This window comes from Diabrotica virgifera, chromosome 3 (assembly GCF_917563875.1).
Source record: "Diabrotica virgifera virgifera chromosome 3, PGI_DIABVI_V3a".
In the NCBI taxonomy this organism is placed as follows: Eukaryota; Metazoa; Arthropoda; class Insecta; order Coleoptera; family Chrysomelidae; genus Diabrotica; species Diabrotica virgifera.
In genome coordinates, this window is record NC_065445.1 from 118,387,281 (window position 1) to 118,407,045 (window position 19,765).

Consider the following 19,765-nt stretch of genomic DNA (forward strand, 5'->3'; position numbering starts at 1 on the left):
GCGCTATAATCGAACAAAAAATTATTTACGAATTATATATACGACTATAATTTGTGCAATTTTAAGAATATACAAATCAAAGAAAATACCATTTTATAAATTCAATAAACACAATTGATTTGTTTTTATACCAAATTGCAAATAAAAGTTTTATACTGCAATACACTTTTCATATTTGGCTGATTACGATTCTGACAACTGTCACTGTCAGATTTAACTAAAATGTCATGTTATAAATGTGTATTATCACGGACTTACCTTTTTTTTTCTCACTTGTGTCGCACTGAAAAATGCCTGTGAAAAGGACCATATCTATTTTCTGCGACTTAATAGTCGACTAATTTAATACTTTTAAGTATGTAAACAATAATTTAAACTCAACCACTATTTGGTACCGCGATGGACCCATTGACATATTAAGCGTAGACAAGGCATACTCACCAAAAAGCGTAACGCGGAAACAGTATGGAAATAGTCGATCGGTGGTCTATCTATCTCTTTTAACCAAGCGATCACGCGCATGTGACAGTAAAAGATGGCTAGACCACTCAATCCTATGTCGGCGTTACACCTCGATGCATTGAGTGGCATATGACTAGCCCGGTCTATCCTTAACATGTCTCTGGATGGACCACATAGACCGAGATGTTGTCAAGCACGTTATGTCCCAATGTTTTAAAACTATAGATTTATTTGATTTGTATTATACAGTATGTCCCTGTAGGTTGTATCCATATATGGAAAACTTTTTTTATTGTTAATTTTACGAAAAAATGTTCATAAATGCTTCATAAAAAGCTCTGCATGGTCCAAAACCTAAGAATTAACCATCAAATATCAAATTTTTTGAATATTATACGAGGTATGTCAAAAAGTTTAAATTTCACTCAAGAGTAAAGTAGCTTTATTTTTCACAATATTGAAAATTGCTATTATGAAAAGTTGTTTGGAATTAAAAACTATATTCTACTATGCAATTACATCCTTCTAATTGAAAAAAAAATTTTTGAAAAATTATAGATAACTAACATTATTTTCAGTTATTTCAATTCAGATAATATTAATTTTATGAAAAAAAGTGATTCTTAATAAAAAGTTCTGCATGGTCTGAAACCTAAAATACAACCATCTTATGTCAAATTTTATCAATTTTATACGAGGTATGTCAAAAAATATGAATTTTGCTCAAGAGTAATATACGTTTATTTTTCACAATATCGAAAATTGTTATTATGAAAAGTTATTTAGAATTAAAAACTATGTTTCAGTATGTAATTACATCCTTCTAATTGAAATATTTTGAACTATAAAGGTACTTTACTTTTGATCTAAATTTATCTTTTTTGACATACCTCGATTAAATTGATAAAATTTGATATAAGATGGTTGTATTTAGGTTTTAGACCTTCCAGAACTTTTTATTAAGAATCAGTTTTTTTCGTAAAATTAATAATAAAAGAGTTATCAGAATTGAAATAACTGAAAATAATGTTAGTTATCCATAATTAAAAAAATTCAATTAGAAAGATGTAATTGCATATTAGAATATAGTTTTTAATTTCAAACAACTTTTCATAATAGCAAGTTTCAAGATTGTGAAAAATAAAGCTACTTTACTCCTGAGTGAAATTCAAACTTTTTGACATACCTCGTATAACATTCATAAAATTTGATATCTGATGGTTGAATTTTGGGTTTGCACCATGTAGAACTTTTTATAAAGAATAACTTTTTTTCGGAAAGTTAATAATAACACAGTTCTCCATATGGATACAACTTACAGGGACATACTGTATATAGAATGTTTGATAGACTGGCTTTTGATCTACCGACATACATATAAATATAATTGAATGTGAGTGAGACTGTTTAATGTATGAATATGTTTGTATTGTATTATGTATGTAGAAAAAGTTACAAACTTACTTCCAAAGATGCTATTGCTAGTCATTTTTTGTACTTATTAGATAAGTAGATTATATTTTTTAAAACTAGTAAATTATATGATTTAATGCTTTGATTTTATTTCTGCCTGCTCATAACATACAGCTAAAAGTGGAAACGAATCCTCACCATACAAATATCAGGAAGTTAATTTTCAGACTAATAAAACATATTTGCAGGATTAGATTATAAACATTGGCACTTATACCATGGTATAAAGATACGATAATTTATGAACTCACACAACTTGCTGTGAACATTGCGAAATTAAATATTCTAGTATTAACAGATATGAGAAATAGGTGAGCAGTTTGTTAAATTATGATTCATTAACATTAAAAAACAAAAAAAAAAGAATGTATCGATTTTCTAGTAGGTTATATCATAAACAAAAGAATGGTAGGCGAAATACAAATTATCAAAGATATTTAGACTATATAGCCTATTTCATGATAAAAAGGAGGGAAATAATCCTTACAGTTCTTAAGTATATGCTACTGCACAATCTATGATGAGTGTATCGAATGATTTTATGGAGAAAAAGTAATGGCATAGCCGAAAGAAAACTTAGCTGGAAAATGAAAAACCTGTATACATACAAAAACGACATAACATTAACAAAACCATTAAGTAAAGCTGCATTAACGATCGGTCTAAAAATAAATGAGAAGACAAAACAAAATACATGGTCGTCTCAAAACAAGAACGACGGTGAATATAAGGCAAAATATTATTATAAACGATAATAACTTCGAAGTGGTTAAAGAATTTAAATATCTAGGAGCAACAATCACCAATGACAACAAAATAGATAGAGAAGTTGAAACGCGAATAATGGCAGGAAACAGATCTTTCTTTGCAATGCAACGTCTAATGAAGTCAAAACTTCTCTCACGAGGTCCAGATATATAAGATTATGGTCTTATACGACCAGCAGTCGCGTATGGAAGCGAAACGTGGACGCTAACAAAAAGGGAAGTAAATAAATTACTGGTGTCGGAACGTAAAATTATTCGAATGATATTTATGGTCCTTGCAGAGACAGCGTGACAAACGAATGGAGGCGCAGATACAATGACGAATTAGAATCTCTCTTCGGAAAGGAAAATAAATATACAGAGATATAAAGTAACGACAATCGCCTTATAAACAATGTGTTTTGGGAAGGTCTAGATGGGAGAAGGTCTGTAGGATGGCCTAGAAAAAGGTGGACAGTAGCAGTCAGAGAAGATATGGAGGAAATGAGAGTGAGACAATGGCAAATAGTGGCACGGGACAGACAAACATGGAAGGCAATAGTAAACGCGGCAAAGACTCACGAATAGTTGTAACGACATTGATGATGAGGATGATTAAGAAAAACGCCAAAAGAAAAATTCAGGAAACTCAAATGGTGACGTTTTCAATTAACGATTGAAGCGTTCGGCTGAACAACGATCTATGTTACAAATTGTCATAAATTGAGTTTAACTGGAAAAATGATCTATGGAGTTAGTATTATCTACTGGATAATACGCGATTTGCTAAAATCCCAGTAGATGTAGCTGGTATATTACTTTTAGCAAGCCCCATCAGTAGATTTCGGGTTGTACAGTTGAACGGTCTGTCATATCGTAACATTGCTTTAAGTGGTTATATCCGTAAGACGTCGATGAAGTGTTAATTCCGTTTAATATATATTGTTAATTTACGTTGTATTTATTTGAGTGTCAAGTTCCGTAAAGGACTTGAAATTAGGAAAGCATTTTTTGCTATTTATGTGCTCTCTCAAAGATGTTTGGTTATGAACCAGGATTTTTGAAGTTATACTTCTTTAGGCACGAGGGTGAATTTTTACATTCCCTGGCTCATGCGCACACCGACGCTATTTTATTGGTCGGTCAAACGTTATACGGGATCTTATTGGGTGTTAAAATAATCTGTCAATAATTGTTGGATATTATGGATAAACAAATGTGTATATTAGTTTTTATTGTTGTGATGGCAGAGAAAAAAGCAAGTTTATAATTGTAGTGACTTTTGAAACAGTTTTTAAAAGTGACAGGTACGTAATAATTGTAAATGATTCAGTATCCTAATAAAAAATTACATAGGTACCTACCTACCTATTTGGAAAATTTAAAATGAACATACCTAAATAGTATATAATGCTTTGATTTACATAATTTGATTACCATCAAAATTTCTGTCAATATTCACCTAATATATTGTTTTAGTACTCTATGTCTTGTATTTTAATATTCTACAAAAATCAAAATATTTTGGTTAAATTCAGAACTGTCAAAAGTTTAAACCGTTTAGTTCGTCGATCTTCCCACATAACATAATGCATGTGCCTCAGTGGGTAAAAGTGTAAGATGAATGAATTCCAATACTAACTGCACAAACATAAGCGAGTTCGAACCCCAATAGAAACTTTTATTTTTTTATTTTTTTTTATACATTTTATGATTATAAGTATATTTATTATATAATTTTTTTTCAGAAAATACGTATTTAGTTAAAAAATTTTCCGACAATTATTGTTCAGAAATCATTTGTGGTATTTTTCAATGTGTTTGTGTGTGTTCTGTTCTTTTATTTTTTTAATTTTTGGTACTGTTTTAATAAAATTTTTTGAAAAGTAGTAAGTATTAAAATTAGTTTAATATTTAAATAAAATATAAATAAACTGTTTAAAGTATATTAATTTCGTTGAAATCATATAATAGAAGTATAACTTCTTACGTGCGTACAAAGTACACACACATTCGTTTTTTGATTAATTGATTTCCAAAAGGCATTCAATGGAGTAGGTACCTACCTAGACAATGAAACACTAGTAGAAATACTAAATAGCAAAAATATTAACGATTGAGATCGACGAATTATTATCCAGCTCTATTGGAGTCAGAACACCGAGATAAAGGTGGAAAATCAGAAATTATAGAGTTAGAAATGTGGTGTTAGGCAAGGATATTAAAAATACAATGATTTAGATAGTTGTCATAGAAGAGCTGTGAAATATTAATAAATAATTAGTAATTATGAAAGAATATCTGGGAAACATAATCTAGAGGAATAAAATATAAGCTTCTTAGGATAATTATGGAAGTTACAATTAACTAAGACAGAAACACAACCCGTTCGCTACAAAAGGGGTATTTAAGTTTAATGCGATACCCGGCTCACGGGCAAGACGTCTATGGGGAAAGTCGATGTGACTCATATATGAGTCGCTTGGTAGCGAACGTGTTAAGTACACATTTCCTGGTTAAGGAATCTTGAGAATTTAACTTCAAATTAGTACAGTTATTCAGAGAAGTACCTAGAAGAATTACCATATCTATGATGAGATCAAATCTCCAATAGGAGAAGGAACTTTAGGACAACGCAGAAGACTCTAAAATTTATTTTTGTGGTCCTTCTTTCTTAATTAGGGGTGAGACAGGGATGCGTATTGTCGCCAGTTCTCTTTAATGCCTATTCGGAAGAGATCCTTAAAAAAGATCTTGAGGGTGAAACAGCTGGAATAAAAGTGAAAGGAGCTCCCATTAACAACATTAGATATGCGGATGGCACTGTCGTCTTTGCCGAAAATATTGAAGATCTTCAGAGACTGGTTAACAGAATAGCGATATATAGCCAAGAATACGGTCTAACAATGAACATCAAGAAGACAAAATTTATGAGAATATCTCAAACTCAAAGACATAACGAGAATCTCCTCATAAACGGAACCAATGTCGAACGAGTGGACCAATATGCATATCTTGGAACAATGATCAACTCCACAAATGATTACTTCCAGGAGGTTAAAATTAGAATAGAAAAGGTTAGAGCGAATTTTAATAATATGAGAAAAGTGCTCTGCACAAGAGATCTAATGTTAGAGCTGAGAGTAAGGTTGGCTACGTGCAACGTTTTCTCGACTCTGTTTTACGGAATGGAAGCTTGGACCTTGAATGTGGCATCAATGAAAAACTAGAATCATTCGAGTTGCGGGTATATAGAAGAATTCTGAAAATATCATAAACATAACACTTCACAAACAAAGAGGTTCTGAGAAAGATGAATAAATAAATGGAAGTCTTAAATACAATCCAAACCAGAAAATTTTAATATCTCGGACATATTACACGTGGAGACAGATATAACTTCCTCCAACTCATTATGCAGGAAAAGATTCAAAGAAAAAGAAGCATAGGGAGACACAGAATATCGTGGCTGCGCAACCTGAGAGAATAGTACGGATGTACATCAAATGAACCTTTCAGAGCAGCCGTCTACAAAGTCCGAATAGCTATGATGATTGCCAACTTCCGTCGCGGAGATGGCACTTGAAGAAGGTTTGAACTCAATCAAATTAGAATCACTTTAGTTTACATAGGGCTTACAATACAGTAGTAGCGGATAGATACACTTATACGATCCCGGTGTAAATCAGATCTATTTCAGGGACGCGACCCTGCTCACGCAAGCCATGGCTATCCCCCAAACCCAAATAGGGGAGGTCATGTCCCGATCCAAGTTTCCTACCAAATATCCAAAAATCCTTTCCGATTATCCAACGCACAGGAGTAAACCTAATGCTCCAGAAAAATCATTGCGGAAGGCAACGGGAAACCACTCCAATTATTTCTCCCGAGTAAAGTTAACATGGCGCAATCCAAACATAAAATTGGCAAAAAACAAGAAAGCCGTTGGTCCCGACAACATACCTACAGAAATGTTAAAGCTCATAAATGAGGAAAACATTGGAATACTAGTCAAACTTTTCAATGCTATTTATTCGACTGGTGATATCCCTGAAGATTGGTTAAAGTCCGAATTCATAACCCTACCAAAAAAACAACGTCCGAAAAACTATAGCGATTATAGAATGATAAGCCTTATGAGCCACACTTTGAAAATCTTTCTACGTATCATCCACAGTAGAATCAGAGATAAATGTGAAGAAGACCAGGATGAAACACAATTTGGCTTCAGAAATGGACTGGGAACCCGGGACGTACTCTTTGCACTAAATGTGTTATTGAAGAAATGCCGAGATCAAAGGAAAGACGTCTTTGCTGTATTTATTGACTATGAGAAGGCCTTTGATCGAGTACAACATCACAAATTAATTAAAATATTAAAGGATAAAGGAGTTGATAGTCAAGATGTACGAATCATAGAAAAATTATACTGGCGTCAAACAGCAATAGTTGCATAAATGGAAAATCAACAGAAATATGCAAAATACAAAGAGGTGTCAGACAGGGTTGTATACTGTCCCCACTGTTATTCAATTTATATTCAGATAGAATATTTAAGGAAGCGCTGCATAATTTGGAATGGGGTGTGAAAGTTAATGGAATTCTGATAAATACAATCAGATATGCAGACGATACAGTTATTTTAAGTGATGATATGAATGGATTACAACACCTTTTAAATGCCATTGACACAGTGGGAAGAGAGTTTGACCTAAATATAAACTGTTCAAAAACAAAATACATGGTATTTAGCCGTTTGGCCCATCAAGATTCACGGTTATATGTTGATGGTCATATAATTCAAGGAGTACCCAGTTTTAAATATCTTGGTTGCCATATTACTGAACAACTAGATCCAGATAAAGAGATAAAATTTAGAATCGAGATAGCCCGCACGACATTTTTAAAAATGAGGTCATTCTTCTGTAATGATACCTTGCAACTTCAACTTCGAAAGCGCATGATTAAATGCTACATTTGGTCAGTCCTCTTGTATGGTGTCGAAGCATGGACATTAAAAATATCCACCATTAACCGTTTGGAGGCCTTTGAAATGTGGCTGCACAGACGTATACTGAAAATACCATGGACGGCTATGCTGGCAAATGTGGCAGTCCTTAAGAGAGCAAATGCTACCCGCGAGCTGCTTGATAACATCAAATATAGAAAGATGGCCTATTTTGGACACGTAGTAAGGGGAGACCGGTATAATATTCTTCAACTTATTATGATGGGTAAAATCGAAGGACGCAGAGGAATTGGTAGAAAGCAGGCCTCTTGGTCGAAGAATATCCGGGAGTGGACAGGAATAAAGAAAGCAGAACACCTATTTAGAATAGCTCGAGACAGATACAGTTTCGCCATGTTAATCGCCAACGTCAAGGGGACTTGATAGGGCACGTTAAGAAGAAGAAGGGGTTACAATAAGTAAATTATTTTTTTGTATAGATGTTTTCCTTCCAACATGTTAAACGTTCCACTACTTTGTTTCCTACTTAAATATGTTTGTAATATTTGTTTTACAATACAATACATGAAGTGGATACTTGTTATGGAAATTTTAAATAGTAAATTTAGAATTATTATTTGTCTTTTAATCTTCAAATATTTATCATTAACTTACGGTACCTATGTCTATTTTAATTTTATCTATCACAAATTTAATATCTAAAATGCATTGTCTTTGCAGCCAAAAAAAAAAAAATGAATTTAAACATTATTTTAAAATACCGTATTAATTAAAGACACTTTCCTTTAATGTATTTTCGTGTGAATTTAACAGTTTTCAAATATGGACCACAGTGAAAAAGTGAACAGACAAACCCATCCTCGTGAAAAGGCTAACATTTTGTCTATTTTAACTTTTTTGTAAGTATTTGCTAGTGTTGTTTTGATTTAATTTTTTTTACATCGTTTGTACATCCTTATATTGTTCTAAAGCTATTTTCTTGTGACATTTAATATTTATCATGTCATCTACAATTCTACATCTTCTACAATTTTTCTCCATTCGTTCCTGTTTTTGCTTATGGTTACCTATTATCTAACTCCCATCTTCTTCTTAAGATCCTCGACCATCTGTTTCTCGTGATCTGCCTAATACAGGTCTCTATTTGGTAATTTTCTTGATAAATGCTTCTGGACTTTTCCTTTCTATATGTCCCATCCATCTGAGTTTATGTGCCTTGATAAATCGGATGATGTCTTCTCCTTTCCAAAGTTCTCTTACTTCGTGGTTCATCAGTTTTCTAAATTCATTATTACCTACGTTTAGTGGGCCTGCTATCCTCCGAATTATTTTTCTCTCTAGGATCCTCAATCTTTCTTCATCTTTCTGTGTCAGACACATTACTTCAACACCGTATGTGATTACTGGTCTAATTGCTGCTTTGTAAATTTTCAGTTTAGTATTCTGAGTAAATAAGTAATTTTTGAGGAAGTTGTCATATTTGTCTTTATAAGTTTCATTGGAATATATAGGTTTTTCATGTCTTCTATTAGGTCGGACCTTGTTAGGTTGTCAAATGGTTGCTTGAAATCTATGAAAAGGATGTGTAAGTCGATATCATGTTCGTAACACTTGTCAATTGACTGTGTGATTACGTGTATTGCATTTATTGTTTACCTGTTGACCTTCCCTCTCTAAATCCCTGCTGGTAGTCTCCTATTTTAGTTTTTAATGTATTTTGAGAGTCTTTGTTTGATTAATGATGTCAATATTTTGTAGCAACTGTTTAACAATTTTACTCCTCTATAGTTGTTGCATTGTGTGGTATCACCTTTCTTTATAATAGGAAATATCCATTCTGTTTTCCATTCCTCGGGAATTCTTTCTTCTTCCCAAATCCTTATTATTAGGTCGTATATTTTTCGTTGTAGTTCTTCTCCGCCTCGTTTTATTAGCTTGTTTAGGATTTCGTCTGGACCTGCTGCTTTCTTTTGTTTGAGATTTCTATCACACGCAAAAAATCCTCATATGACGTATTTTCGATTTCGGTTTTATCACCAAGACATTTCTTCTGTGCATCAGTGAGTACTCTCTAGCCTTAAATAACTCTTCGTAATATCTCTCCCATATTTTGGTATTGATCTTAGCTGTTGGTTTCTTCTTGGCTTGTGATTTTATATCATTATGTAACTTTACATTATTCTTGCTATTTACTTCCAATTCTTCAATTCATCAATCCATATATTTTTTTGCTTGTACAGCATTTGTCTGAGTCTATATCTTTCTTCTCCTAAAGGTACTCTTACAAATCTTTTTCTCTACCTGTTTTCATGCTAGATTTTTCCCTGGTTGCTTCTTCGCAGTCGTTATCTTACCTACCTTTCCTTTTGTCCGATCAGAATCCTCTCCTTACTACATAATTTCCTGTGCTATTCCAAGTCATTATTACTAACCTAATTAGTTTTGCGGGTATGCCCAAGGAGCTCAGTACTTCATACATTTTATTCCTTCTCATCATATCATACGTTTGTTTAAAATCTAGACACCGCATGAAGGAATACCTTGGGTAAGTTCCATCTCACTTATATAAAATTGGAATATTTAACTCTCCTGTCTGCAGTTGTGACAATGTATCCATTGGTGAACTAAATCATATATTTCTAGAATGTTCTCTGAACTCTCAATCTTCTTCAATTCTGTATCAAGAACTAATTCATCACGAGTGTCTATTGCCGCTAAATATTACAGCTCTCCTTTCTTCATCGGATAAATCGGTACTAGCTTCCATCATTAATTTTATCAGAAATGCAAAAATAGCGGTATAGTTTAAAGAAATTGACAACATGAAAACATATAATTAAGAATTTACATGTTTTGTGGCAAATAGATTTTGTCTGATGCCAGGATCTCACACACACCTTGGTTAAGTTTAAACCTTGGTTAAGTAACAAAGTATATTAATTTAGCTTATATGGTTGCATTGGATAATTATGGATATTAAATATAATTTTTCTAGTTACACAGGGAAGATATTTGCACGAGGTTTCAAGAGGGACCTTGAAGATGATGACTTGTATGAGGTTATTAAAAAATGTCGCTCCCAACAATGCACAGACAAATTGGAGAATGCTTATATTAATGAAGCTGTTACTACTGAACCTGGAAAGAAAGTATCTGTATTACGAATTTTATGGACAATTTATGGATTTAAATATTTTGCTTTAGGTATTATTCATATGACTTGGAGATTACTAACAAGGTATGTTGTGATGATATTTAATTAGAGCGAATTTGATTCCAAATACTCAATTGTGTCTTTTGTCTAGACAGATTGACGTGCTATGGAATGCAATTTTTAGATTCCTCACGTCAGTTCATTTATCTTATGTTTGCTTTGCAAATTATAGAAAGTATGGATTTAGCTGTATTTCGTTTGTGTGTAATAGATGTCGCTGTAGCGTCTTTGTAGCGATAAATCTGTAGACATATACTGTTGTTTTATTGACTTCCAAAAGGCATTTGATCGTGTTAAGCACTCTATACTGATCGAAGTTCTAAAAGACATTGGCTTGAATGGCAGAGATGTTCGAATAATTGCAAATTTATATTGGAATGAAACAACATTAGTTTTAGTAGATGGTGTGGAATCACAAGCTCTTAATATTAAAAGAGGAGTACGGCAAGTATGCCTCTTGCCACCCCTACTTTTCAACGTTTACTCCGAAAGAATTTTCAGAAATGCACTTTCTGAAAAACAATAAGGAATAAAATTGTGAACGGTGAAGTCATCAATAATTTGCGATATGCGGACGATACAGTACTCTAGCTTCTTCTAGTCAAGAAGATCTGCAAACACTACTTGATAGTGTAGTTGGGAGTTGTAGGGAGGCAGGCCTGGATCTGAACATACGGAAAACCAAAATACTCGTAATAAGTAAATAACCGAATATAAAACGGTCTCTACAGGGTGTCCAGACACTCTACCGACAAACGAATACATAGGAGATTCCTCATATAATTTTAAGACATTTTAACCCAATTCATCTAGGACAATGGTTATATTTTATCGTATAACTTTTATGTCTTTAACTTTGAAGCATTTTTGACACTGGATTATTAAATTGCAAGATATTCTGGTCCTAAAAGGTACTCTTGCTTTATGTCGGTAGGACACACCGTTTTCTAGAAAAATCGGTGTGAAAATTTTTCGTTTTTTGAATTTCAAAAAAAAAAATTCAACAAATAACCATTTAGAAAAACGAAAACTGGTACGTTTATTTATATTCCAGAGATGAATCGATTTCATTAATTGCGCATTTCTAGTAGGTACCGGTCATATGCGTCCGTTTTGTGATGGTCAACGGTTATTTTATCGCATAACTATTTTGTCTTTAATTTTGAAGGATTTCTAGAAATTCTAGAATTTCTAGATTATTAAATTATGAGGTATTCTAGTATTTACTAAAAGTTACTCTTGCTTGAAGTTGGTAAAATACATCGTTTTTTTTTTGAAATTTTTTTCCATTTTTTTTTCAAATTCAATAAACGAAAAATTTTGAAATCGATTTTTCTAGAAAACGGTGTGTCCTACCAACCTAAAACAAGAGTACTTTTTGGTACTAGAATACCTCACAATTTAATAATCCTGTATCAAAAATGCTTAAAAGTTAAAGACAAATAAGTTATGCGATAAAATAATCGTTGCCCTTCCCAAAACGGACGCCTATGACCGGTACAAGAAATTCGAAATGGATGAAATCGATTTATCTCTGGAAGATAAATATGCATACCAATTTTCGTTTTTCTAAATAGAAGCGTTTGGGGGTATTTACGAAAACCTAGTTACAAGACGTCATCTTCAAAGAGCTCTACATAGCTCCCTTAGGAAGCATTTTCGGACTAGATGAATTGGTTTAAAATGTCTTAAAATAAATTTTCTGAGGAATCTCCTGTTTTCGTTTGTCGGTAGAGTTTCTGGACACCTTGTATATGTAAATAATGCCAAACTTGAGAAAGTTGATAAAATCGTTTACCTTGGACAGCAATTAAATTATTGTAACGCAGAAAGTCACGGCGAAATTAGATCTAGGATAAAGCAGGCCAGAGCCGCTTTAGAAGGATGCCCAAGGTGTTATGTAATAACAGAGATCTAAAATTGGCATTGAGAGTCCGCCTACTTCGCTGCTACGTGTTCTCGGTCTTACTTTATAGTGTCGAGTCCTGGACTGTGAATAAAATTGATCTTAATCGCCTTGAAGCTTTCCTAATGTGGTGTTATAGAAGAATCTTAAAAGTTTCCTGGGTGAAGAAGATTCTAAACTCCACAATACTAGAACGTCTCGGCAAGACTACTGAGATTATAAAAAGCATCAAGCGGAAAAAGCTGGAGTATCTCGGATATGTAATGAGAGGTCCCAAATATAGGTTGCTGCAAAATATTATGCAAGGAAAAAATAGCAGACAAACGCAGTCCAGGACGAAGAAGAACCTCATGGTTGAGGAACTTGCGAGATTGGTATGGTATTGATACGAGCAAGCGATTCAGGCAGGGCTGCTTTATCCATTAGGCAATATAGGCAGTTGCCTAGGGCGGCAAATTGTGAGAGGGCGGCAAAAATACTGTACAAAAAAAATTGTATATAAAAATTAAAATCGAATAACAAGTATGTATGTTCATCCATCAATGAAATAGAAGTGAGCAATCATTTCTAAATAGAATAAAACAAATTGCATTCATAACAAAAATAAAACAAACATAGCATTCTGTTATCTTAACACTAATCATCCAAAAAAGAACGGAAGTCGTAAATTTAGTGATTATTAGGCCGCCGGCAGCTTTGCAAAGAGGATGGGCCATTGAACACTTCAATATTGCACATTTTACAGAAACTAAAGATTTTACTTGTCTACAGTAGGACATCGAGTTAAAGTTGGGATTTTCAAACGTGTCGTCGCACAGATATACTCCAGGGAAATAAGCAAGAAATAGACCATATTCGGTACACTGAAATATCGAGGTAGCTGACTATTTTTTTTAGTTATTGTTGACTGTTGACTTACAGGATGAAAACCTACATGTTTCCTGCCTAGAGTTCGCGTCCGTTTTTTAATTATTAACAATTTAGTGCAATAAAAGCGATTTTTTTCCATTTTTTGCACTCAATTAAAAAGCTAAACATAGTTGACATAAAATTTCAAAAAATTTTTTAGAACATTCAAAACCCTTTAAAATGACGATTTTTGAAAGACAAAAATTTAATTTGTTGCTTCGTAAACTGCAAAATAACTGAAAATGGTTATTTATTAATAACTTTTACTAAAACTAACTTAGAACTATAGCGTTTCACTCAAAGTTGGGTATTGGGGTACATAACAAACCCTCAAAATTTGAGACCGATCCATTGATTAGTTTAAAAATTATTCTACTTGTTTATCCTAGAGACCTTTGTTTTGCAATAACAAATGACAGAAAATAATGAAGATAGGACACTTCTGCGTATGCCAAATGAAAGTAGAAAAGTGATACTATCAAAATGTATTAATAATAGATAAAAAATTATCAGTAGTAATTGCACAAGAGCTCTAAAATTCTATATTAATTTTAGAGTTCGAGTGCAATTTGTTGCGATTATTTCATGAATAAAACTGTTCAAAACCAAAATTTTATTGTAATTTATATATGTAAGTACCAATTAGTGAAATTAAACACACAGTTGTTATAAATATGTATTTGACGGTTGAAAGTCATCACTTTTATAATTTTTAAAACATTTGTCATTAATGTCACTGAATGTATTTTTCGTAGCAACGAAGGGCATCTGACGTAATATGCTTAACGACGGGAGATTATCAAAAATTATCACCTTAATTTGCATGTCTGTAGCTTTCTATTGGTCAGAATCTCCTATGAATTAAATAATCTAAAAAATCCTAGTTTATAAACATTTTTAGAATAAGTTTAAAAATATTGTCGGTAGAAAACATCTTTCTACATATTCGAAAAGGTGATATTTTACTTAAATTTTTAAAAATGTACTTAGTTCAAATGGTGACTAGTCATGATAAGTGAAGGGAGAGCTACTGCTTTGATTGCACTAAGTTGTTAATAATTAAAAAACGGACGCGAACTCTAGGCAGGAAACATGAAGGTCAACAATAACTAAAAAAGTTGTCAGCTACCTGGCGGGAACCGACAAATGCCCGAGTTCAAAAACTAAAAAGCAACTTAAAACTACTATCATTTTCATATCTTGGGATCCACTCAATGGATTTTGATCTTTCTATTTTTAATTTGTATGTACTTTTGTGCACATTACAAATATGCAATTTGTCTAGACATTTATTAGTTAACAAACAGTCTAATTTTTTAAACAATTTTTGAAGAGGGGGAGGTGGGGTACAACGGCCTACTTTATTCAGATGGACTTACCTAAGTTTTTTATGTATTATGTCCCGTAGAACACGAATTTTTTGGTTAACAGTTGATCCGGATGTCGATAAGATTGTTATAAACAAAGAACTTGAGTAATTACATAACAGCGATTCTTAGCAAAACAAACCATTTTTTCTATTTTTTTTTGGTCATTCTAAGAAAAAAATGTTGTTACAAGTTTTTTCGTAGAATGCATAGTTTTCGAGATAAACGCGGTTGAACTTTCAAATCATCGAAAAATTGCAATTTTTGAACCCGAATAACTTTTGATTAAAAAATAAAATATCACTTCTGCTTACCGCATTTGAAAATTCATGTCAAATTATACCTGTTTTGATTATTTGCATTGCTAAAAATTAATGTTTTATTGTGAAACAAAGCTATAAACACATAGTGCTTGAGTAATGTTTTCAATGCATCTCTCATTTCAAATCGAACGAGTAGGCGCGCCTACAAACAGGCAATTTCTACGTATCATGCAATAAAACTCATGCATTGGGCACAGGTCAAAACGCTCAAACATACTTATAATAGTAATATGTAACATTAGGCCTGATTTTTCGCAAAAATGGTACATGTTTGAAGGGCGGCTACTAGAGAATTGCCTAGGGCGTCATTTGACCTATACGCGGCCCTGGATTCAGGTTGCCAGTGAATTAAATTTAGATAGCTACGATGGTAACCAACGTTCTGAAAGGACATGGTACATGAAGAAGAAGAAGTAGCGTCTTGTGTAAATTAGATTTTATAATTTGCAAACGTGACAGAAATATTTGGTTTAGATTCAAAGAGTACACCACAGCTCGCTGTGAGGATTCCAAAGGGATGAAATGTGCATATGGGAATGGTGGTGGTCTGTGTCAAGATTAAAGGCTGATTTACGTTAGGTCAGGACGTGCACGATACGTGCCGTAGAACGATAGAAAGCGCACGTTCCAGCACGTCCCCGGAGTCGCGCCGTTCCGTTGTATGATAAATTAGCCAATGTTTTTCATATCAGACGATCCTTCATCGTGCCCGTTAAGACAGCCGTGTCGTCCACGTCCCCGTCCTAATATAAATCAACTTTAACCCGGCAGTGGTCGCTATATGAGATCTTCTCTCACGGTTTCAGAAAATTGCGCACAACTTATTTTCTGGGAAATTCTACGCGCTGAGGTTCCTTCTAGTCTTCTATCTATCCTTTCTCGACAATCTAATAGACTCGTCCGCTCAGATAGTGATTCAGTTGACGTTGTATCACCAGATTGCTGAGTTAATGCACTTCATGTGAGAGTTTCTCTCATCGAGCGACCACCGGCGCCACCAACTGTGTATAAAAATTAATTTTATTTTCTCACTTAAAATCTGAAATAATGTAAAAAATTGTAATTATTGTCATCAACCAATTTGTCCAGAGGATTCTTGTTATACTTGTGTGCTGTGCCGTAAATTGTGAAGATACGGATATTGATTAATATTGGTTTAATTCCGATTATTTTTTTGTATTTTATCATATTATTATCTATATTATGTTATATTATTAGTCCATTCTTTCACGGTTTTTGCTCTAAATTTTAAAGAACCGCTTGGATTGACATGAAATTTGGCATACGTATAGCTTACATGTCAAAGAAAAAAAGTGATATTGTGCCGATATGTGCTTTTGCTCTGGGGGTGACTTTCACCCCCTCTTGGGGGTGAAAAAATATATGTCCAAAATAAGTCAGGAAATGGGTAAATTGACTAATTTTAAATAACTTTTGTTCTATAGAGCTTTTTTGCCAAGTCAACACTTTTCGAATTATTTGCGAGTGAATATGTTCATTTTTCAACAAAATAACCACATTTTTAGACGGTTTTTCGCAAATAACTCAAAAAGTAAGTATTTTGTCGAAAAAAACTTTCTTAGCAAAAATATAGCCTATAAAAAAGTAAAAAATATGGTGTACACGTTAGGTCTCTGGATCTCGTAGAACCAGAGTTATAGCCAATGAAAAATAGATTCATATTCACCAAATTTCAAATAGAATATTTCGACGTGAAATATCCAAAAAAATTAAGCACTTTTTGGGAAGAACCCATAATAACTTTTTTAAAGTGTTTAAAAAAATCTTTATTTCTGTTTTTACAAAAAGTTTCTAGCATTAAATTTAAGCAAGTTACGCTCAAAATAAAGTTGGTTCCTTTTGTTTTTGCACAAAAAAAATCGGGAAGACCACCCCCTAATTAGCAACTTAAATGAAATTAATCGTTACCGCTCCACAAATTATTTTACTTATGTTGTGTTTATATGATCTGTAAGTTTTATCGATTTAAAGTGCTTATTTTTGAAAAAATTTGGTTTCAAAATAAAATTTTTAAAAATTTAAATTTTGAAAAATATGCTTTTTCTCAAAATAACTTAAAAATTGTTAGAGATACCAAAAATCTCGAAAAACAAAAAAAGTCAGATTTGCTTTTCTGAATATCATGTATTTTTTTGTTTTTCTGTTAGACAAAAATTGATTGAGATTTGGTGTTTCTAAATTTGCGTACATTCGTGATCAGTGACTCGTTCAACCCCTTTTAACTACAGCCCTTTCAATAATAAGGACTTTGAACCGATGAAACTTACAGATCATATAAACAATATATACACAAGTCAAGAAACTTGTGAAGTCGTAACGATTAAGTTCATTTAAGATACTAATTAGGGGGTGATTTTCTCAATTTTTTTACCAAAACCAAAAGGGACTAACTTTATTTTGAGCGTAACTTGTTTAATTTTGATGCTAGAATTTTTTTTTATAAAACAAAAATGTAGCTTTTTTTAAACACTTTAAATCAATTGTAATGAGTTTTCCCCGAAATGTGCTTCATTTTTGGTTATTTCACGTTAAAGTATTCCATTTGGAATTTGACGAATATGAACCTATTTTTCATTAGCTATAACTCTGCTTCTGCTAGGTGTAGAGACGTGATATATACACCATTTTTTAAAATTTTTTATAGGCTATATTTTTGCTAAGAATGATTTTTCGGCAAAATACTTACTATTTGAGTTATTTGCGAAAAACCGTCTAAAAGCGTGGTTATATTGTTGAACAAATGAACATATTCACTGCCAAATAACTCGAAAAGTATTTCGTGAAAAAACTCTATAGAACAAAAGTTACTTAAAATTAGCCAGTTTATCCATTTCCTGACTTTCTTTGGACGAATATTTTTTCACCCCCAAGAGGGGGTGAAAACCACCCCCAGGGCAAAAGCACATATCGGCACAATATCACTTTTTTTCTTTGACTTGTTAGCTATATGTATGTAAAATTTCGTGTCAATCCAAGCGGTTCTTTAAAATTTAGAGGCTTTGCAATATTTTACCGTTAAAGAACGGACTATATTATCTATATTCTTATTAGGTATTAGTTAATAAAAAAAGTTTAAAATCTGTTTTAAAAATGTTATTTTGTAAAAAAGGCAAACTTTGGATATGTGAGAGAAAATCACACGCGCGACCACTCGCGTAATAATCTACCTAGCGACCAATGCCGGGTTAAACCTTAAACCGTTGCTTAAAGTGTATTATTTATAACACTATATACTTTAAATAAACTCAAGACTTTTTCAGTACTTTAGAGCCTGTAGCTATTTCAAAGCTGGTAGCTTATTTCAAACCTGGCCAAACTAAGATGACATTAGAGGATGCAGTTTATGCTGCCGCACTCATGCTTGGACTTGAAGCGTTTCATAATCTATACTACCAAAATTATTTTATTTATATAACGGAACTGGCGATTCAAATCAGAATATCAATGTGTTCGTTGATCTATAGAAAAGCTTTAAGATTGAGCCCAAAAGCTTTAGAAAATACAAGTTTAGGTAGGTTTTATTAGTTGTTTTCAAAACTTTAAAATGATTTAGTAGAATAAATAGAACAACAATGTTATGGAGGTTTAACAAGCGACCATAACAGTATAGCAGCAAAAATATTTTATTTTGGGTTTTTGTGTGGGTTTGCAAAATATTTTTTTAATAAAAGTGATATCTCTCTGTTGATATTGCACTACTAATACATGATGTGAAACCTGGATCATGAAGGTTAATATAATGAATAAATTAGAAGCCTTCGAGATGTGGTCAAATCGTAGAATGCTTATAATCTCATGGGTTCAACGCATTTCAATCATAGAAGTCTTCAACAGAACAAATCAAAGCGAAGGAGACTTGACGAAGATGATAAAATAGAGAAAAACATCTGTGGTATATAATGAGAGCTAGCAGATCAGTGACGGTTTAAGGCATCATGGGGCCCTAGGCGGCCATAAGAAGTAGGCGGTCCCTTTATAGCGACCATTTACTTAAAACAAATTTACAGATATTTATGTTGTTTTGGGAAGTAGTTACTCCAAAAATAAATTACGACAATGTAAAAAAGATCATTTTTCTTTTTTTACTTTAGTTACTTTGCTGAAGATTTAAGTAAAATAACTGTATCTGATAAATTTATACTTGGACCTTTTAATGTTTACTAGCAGCACTAAAACGTTCTAAAATTTTGTATCACATAATGGTTAAAAGGGCTATTTAATCTCTACTTATTCATTTTCCTATATAATATTTTTCTTTAACTCTAGCTGACCATCTATAATATAGTATACAAGTCTTTTAACCGACATTTCGCAACAACTTTTCATTAATAGTCCATAGCTAATATGCCAAAGAAAAAAAGGGATATTCTGTCGA

At 32.7% G+C, this 19,765-nt stretch overlaps 1 protein-coding gene across 2 annotated transcripts in view; it reads left to right on the forward strand.

Moving 5' to 3' along the window:
• The first annotated feature begins 8,336 nt into the window (after window positions 1–8,336).
• Window positions 8,337–19,765, forward strand: part of LOC114336536 (probable multidrug resistance-associated protein lethal(2)03659) — a 78,537-nt gene continuing 67,108 nt past the window's right edge. The window contains exons 1-3 of one of the 2 annotated variants that reach the window (XM_028286909.2): window positions 8,337–8,549; window positions 10,646–10,888; window positions 18,651–18,901. In XM_028286909.2, the coding sequence (XP_028142710.1) occupies window positions 8,473–8,549; window positions 10,646–10,888; window positions 18,651–18,901 (571 nt within the window). In that variant the 5' untranslated portion in view covers window positions 8,337–8,472. The remainder of the gene's footprint in view (window positions 8,550–10,645; window positions 10,889–18,650; window positions 18,902–19,765) is intronic. The other variant, XM_028286910.2, reaches the window with a different exon arrangement.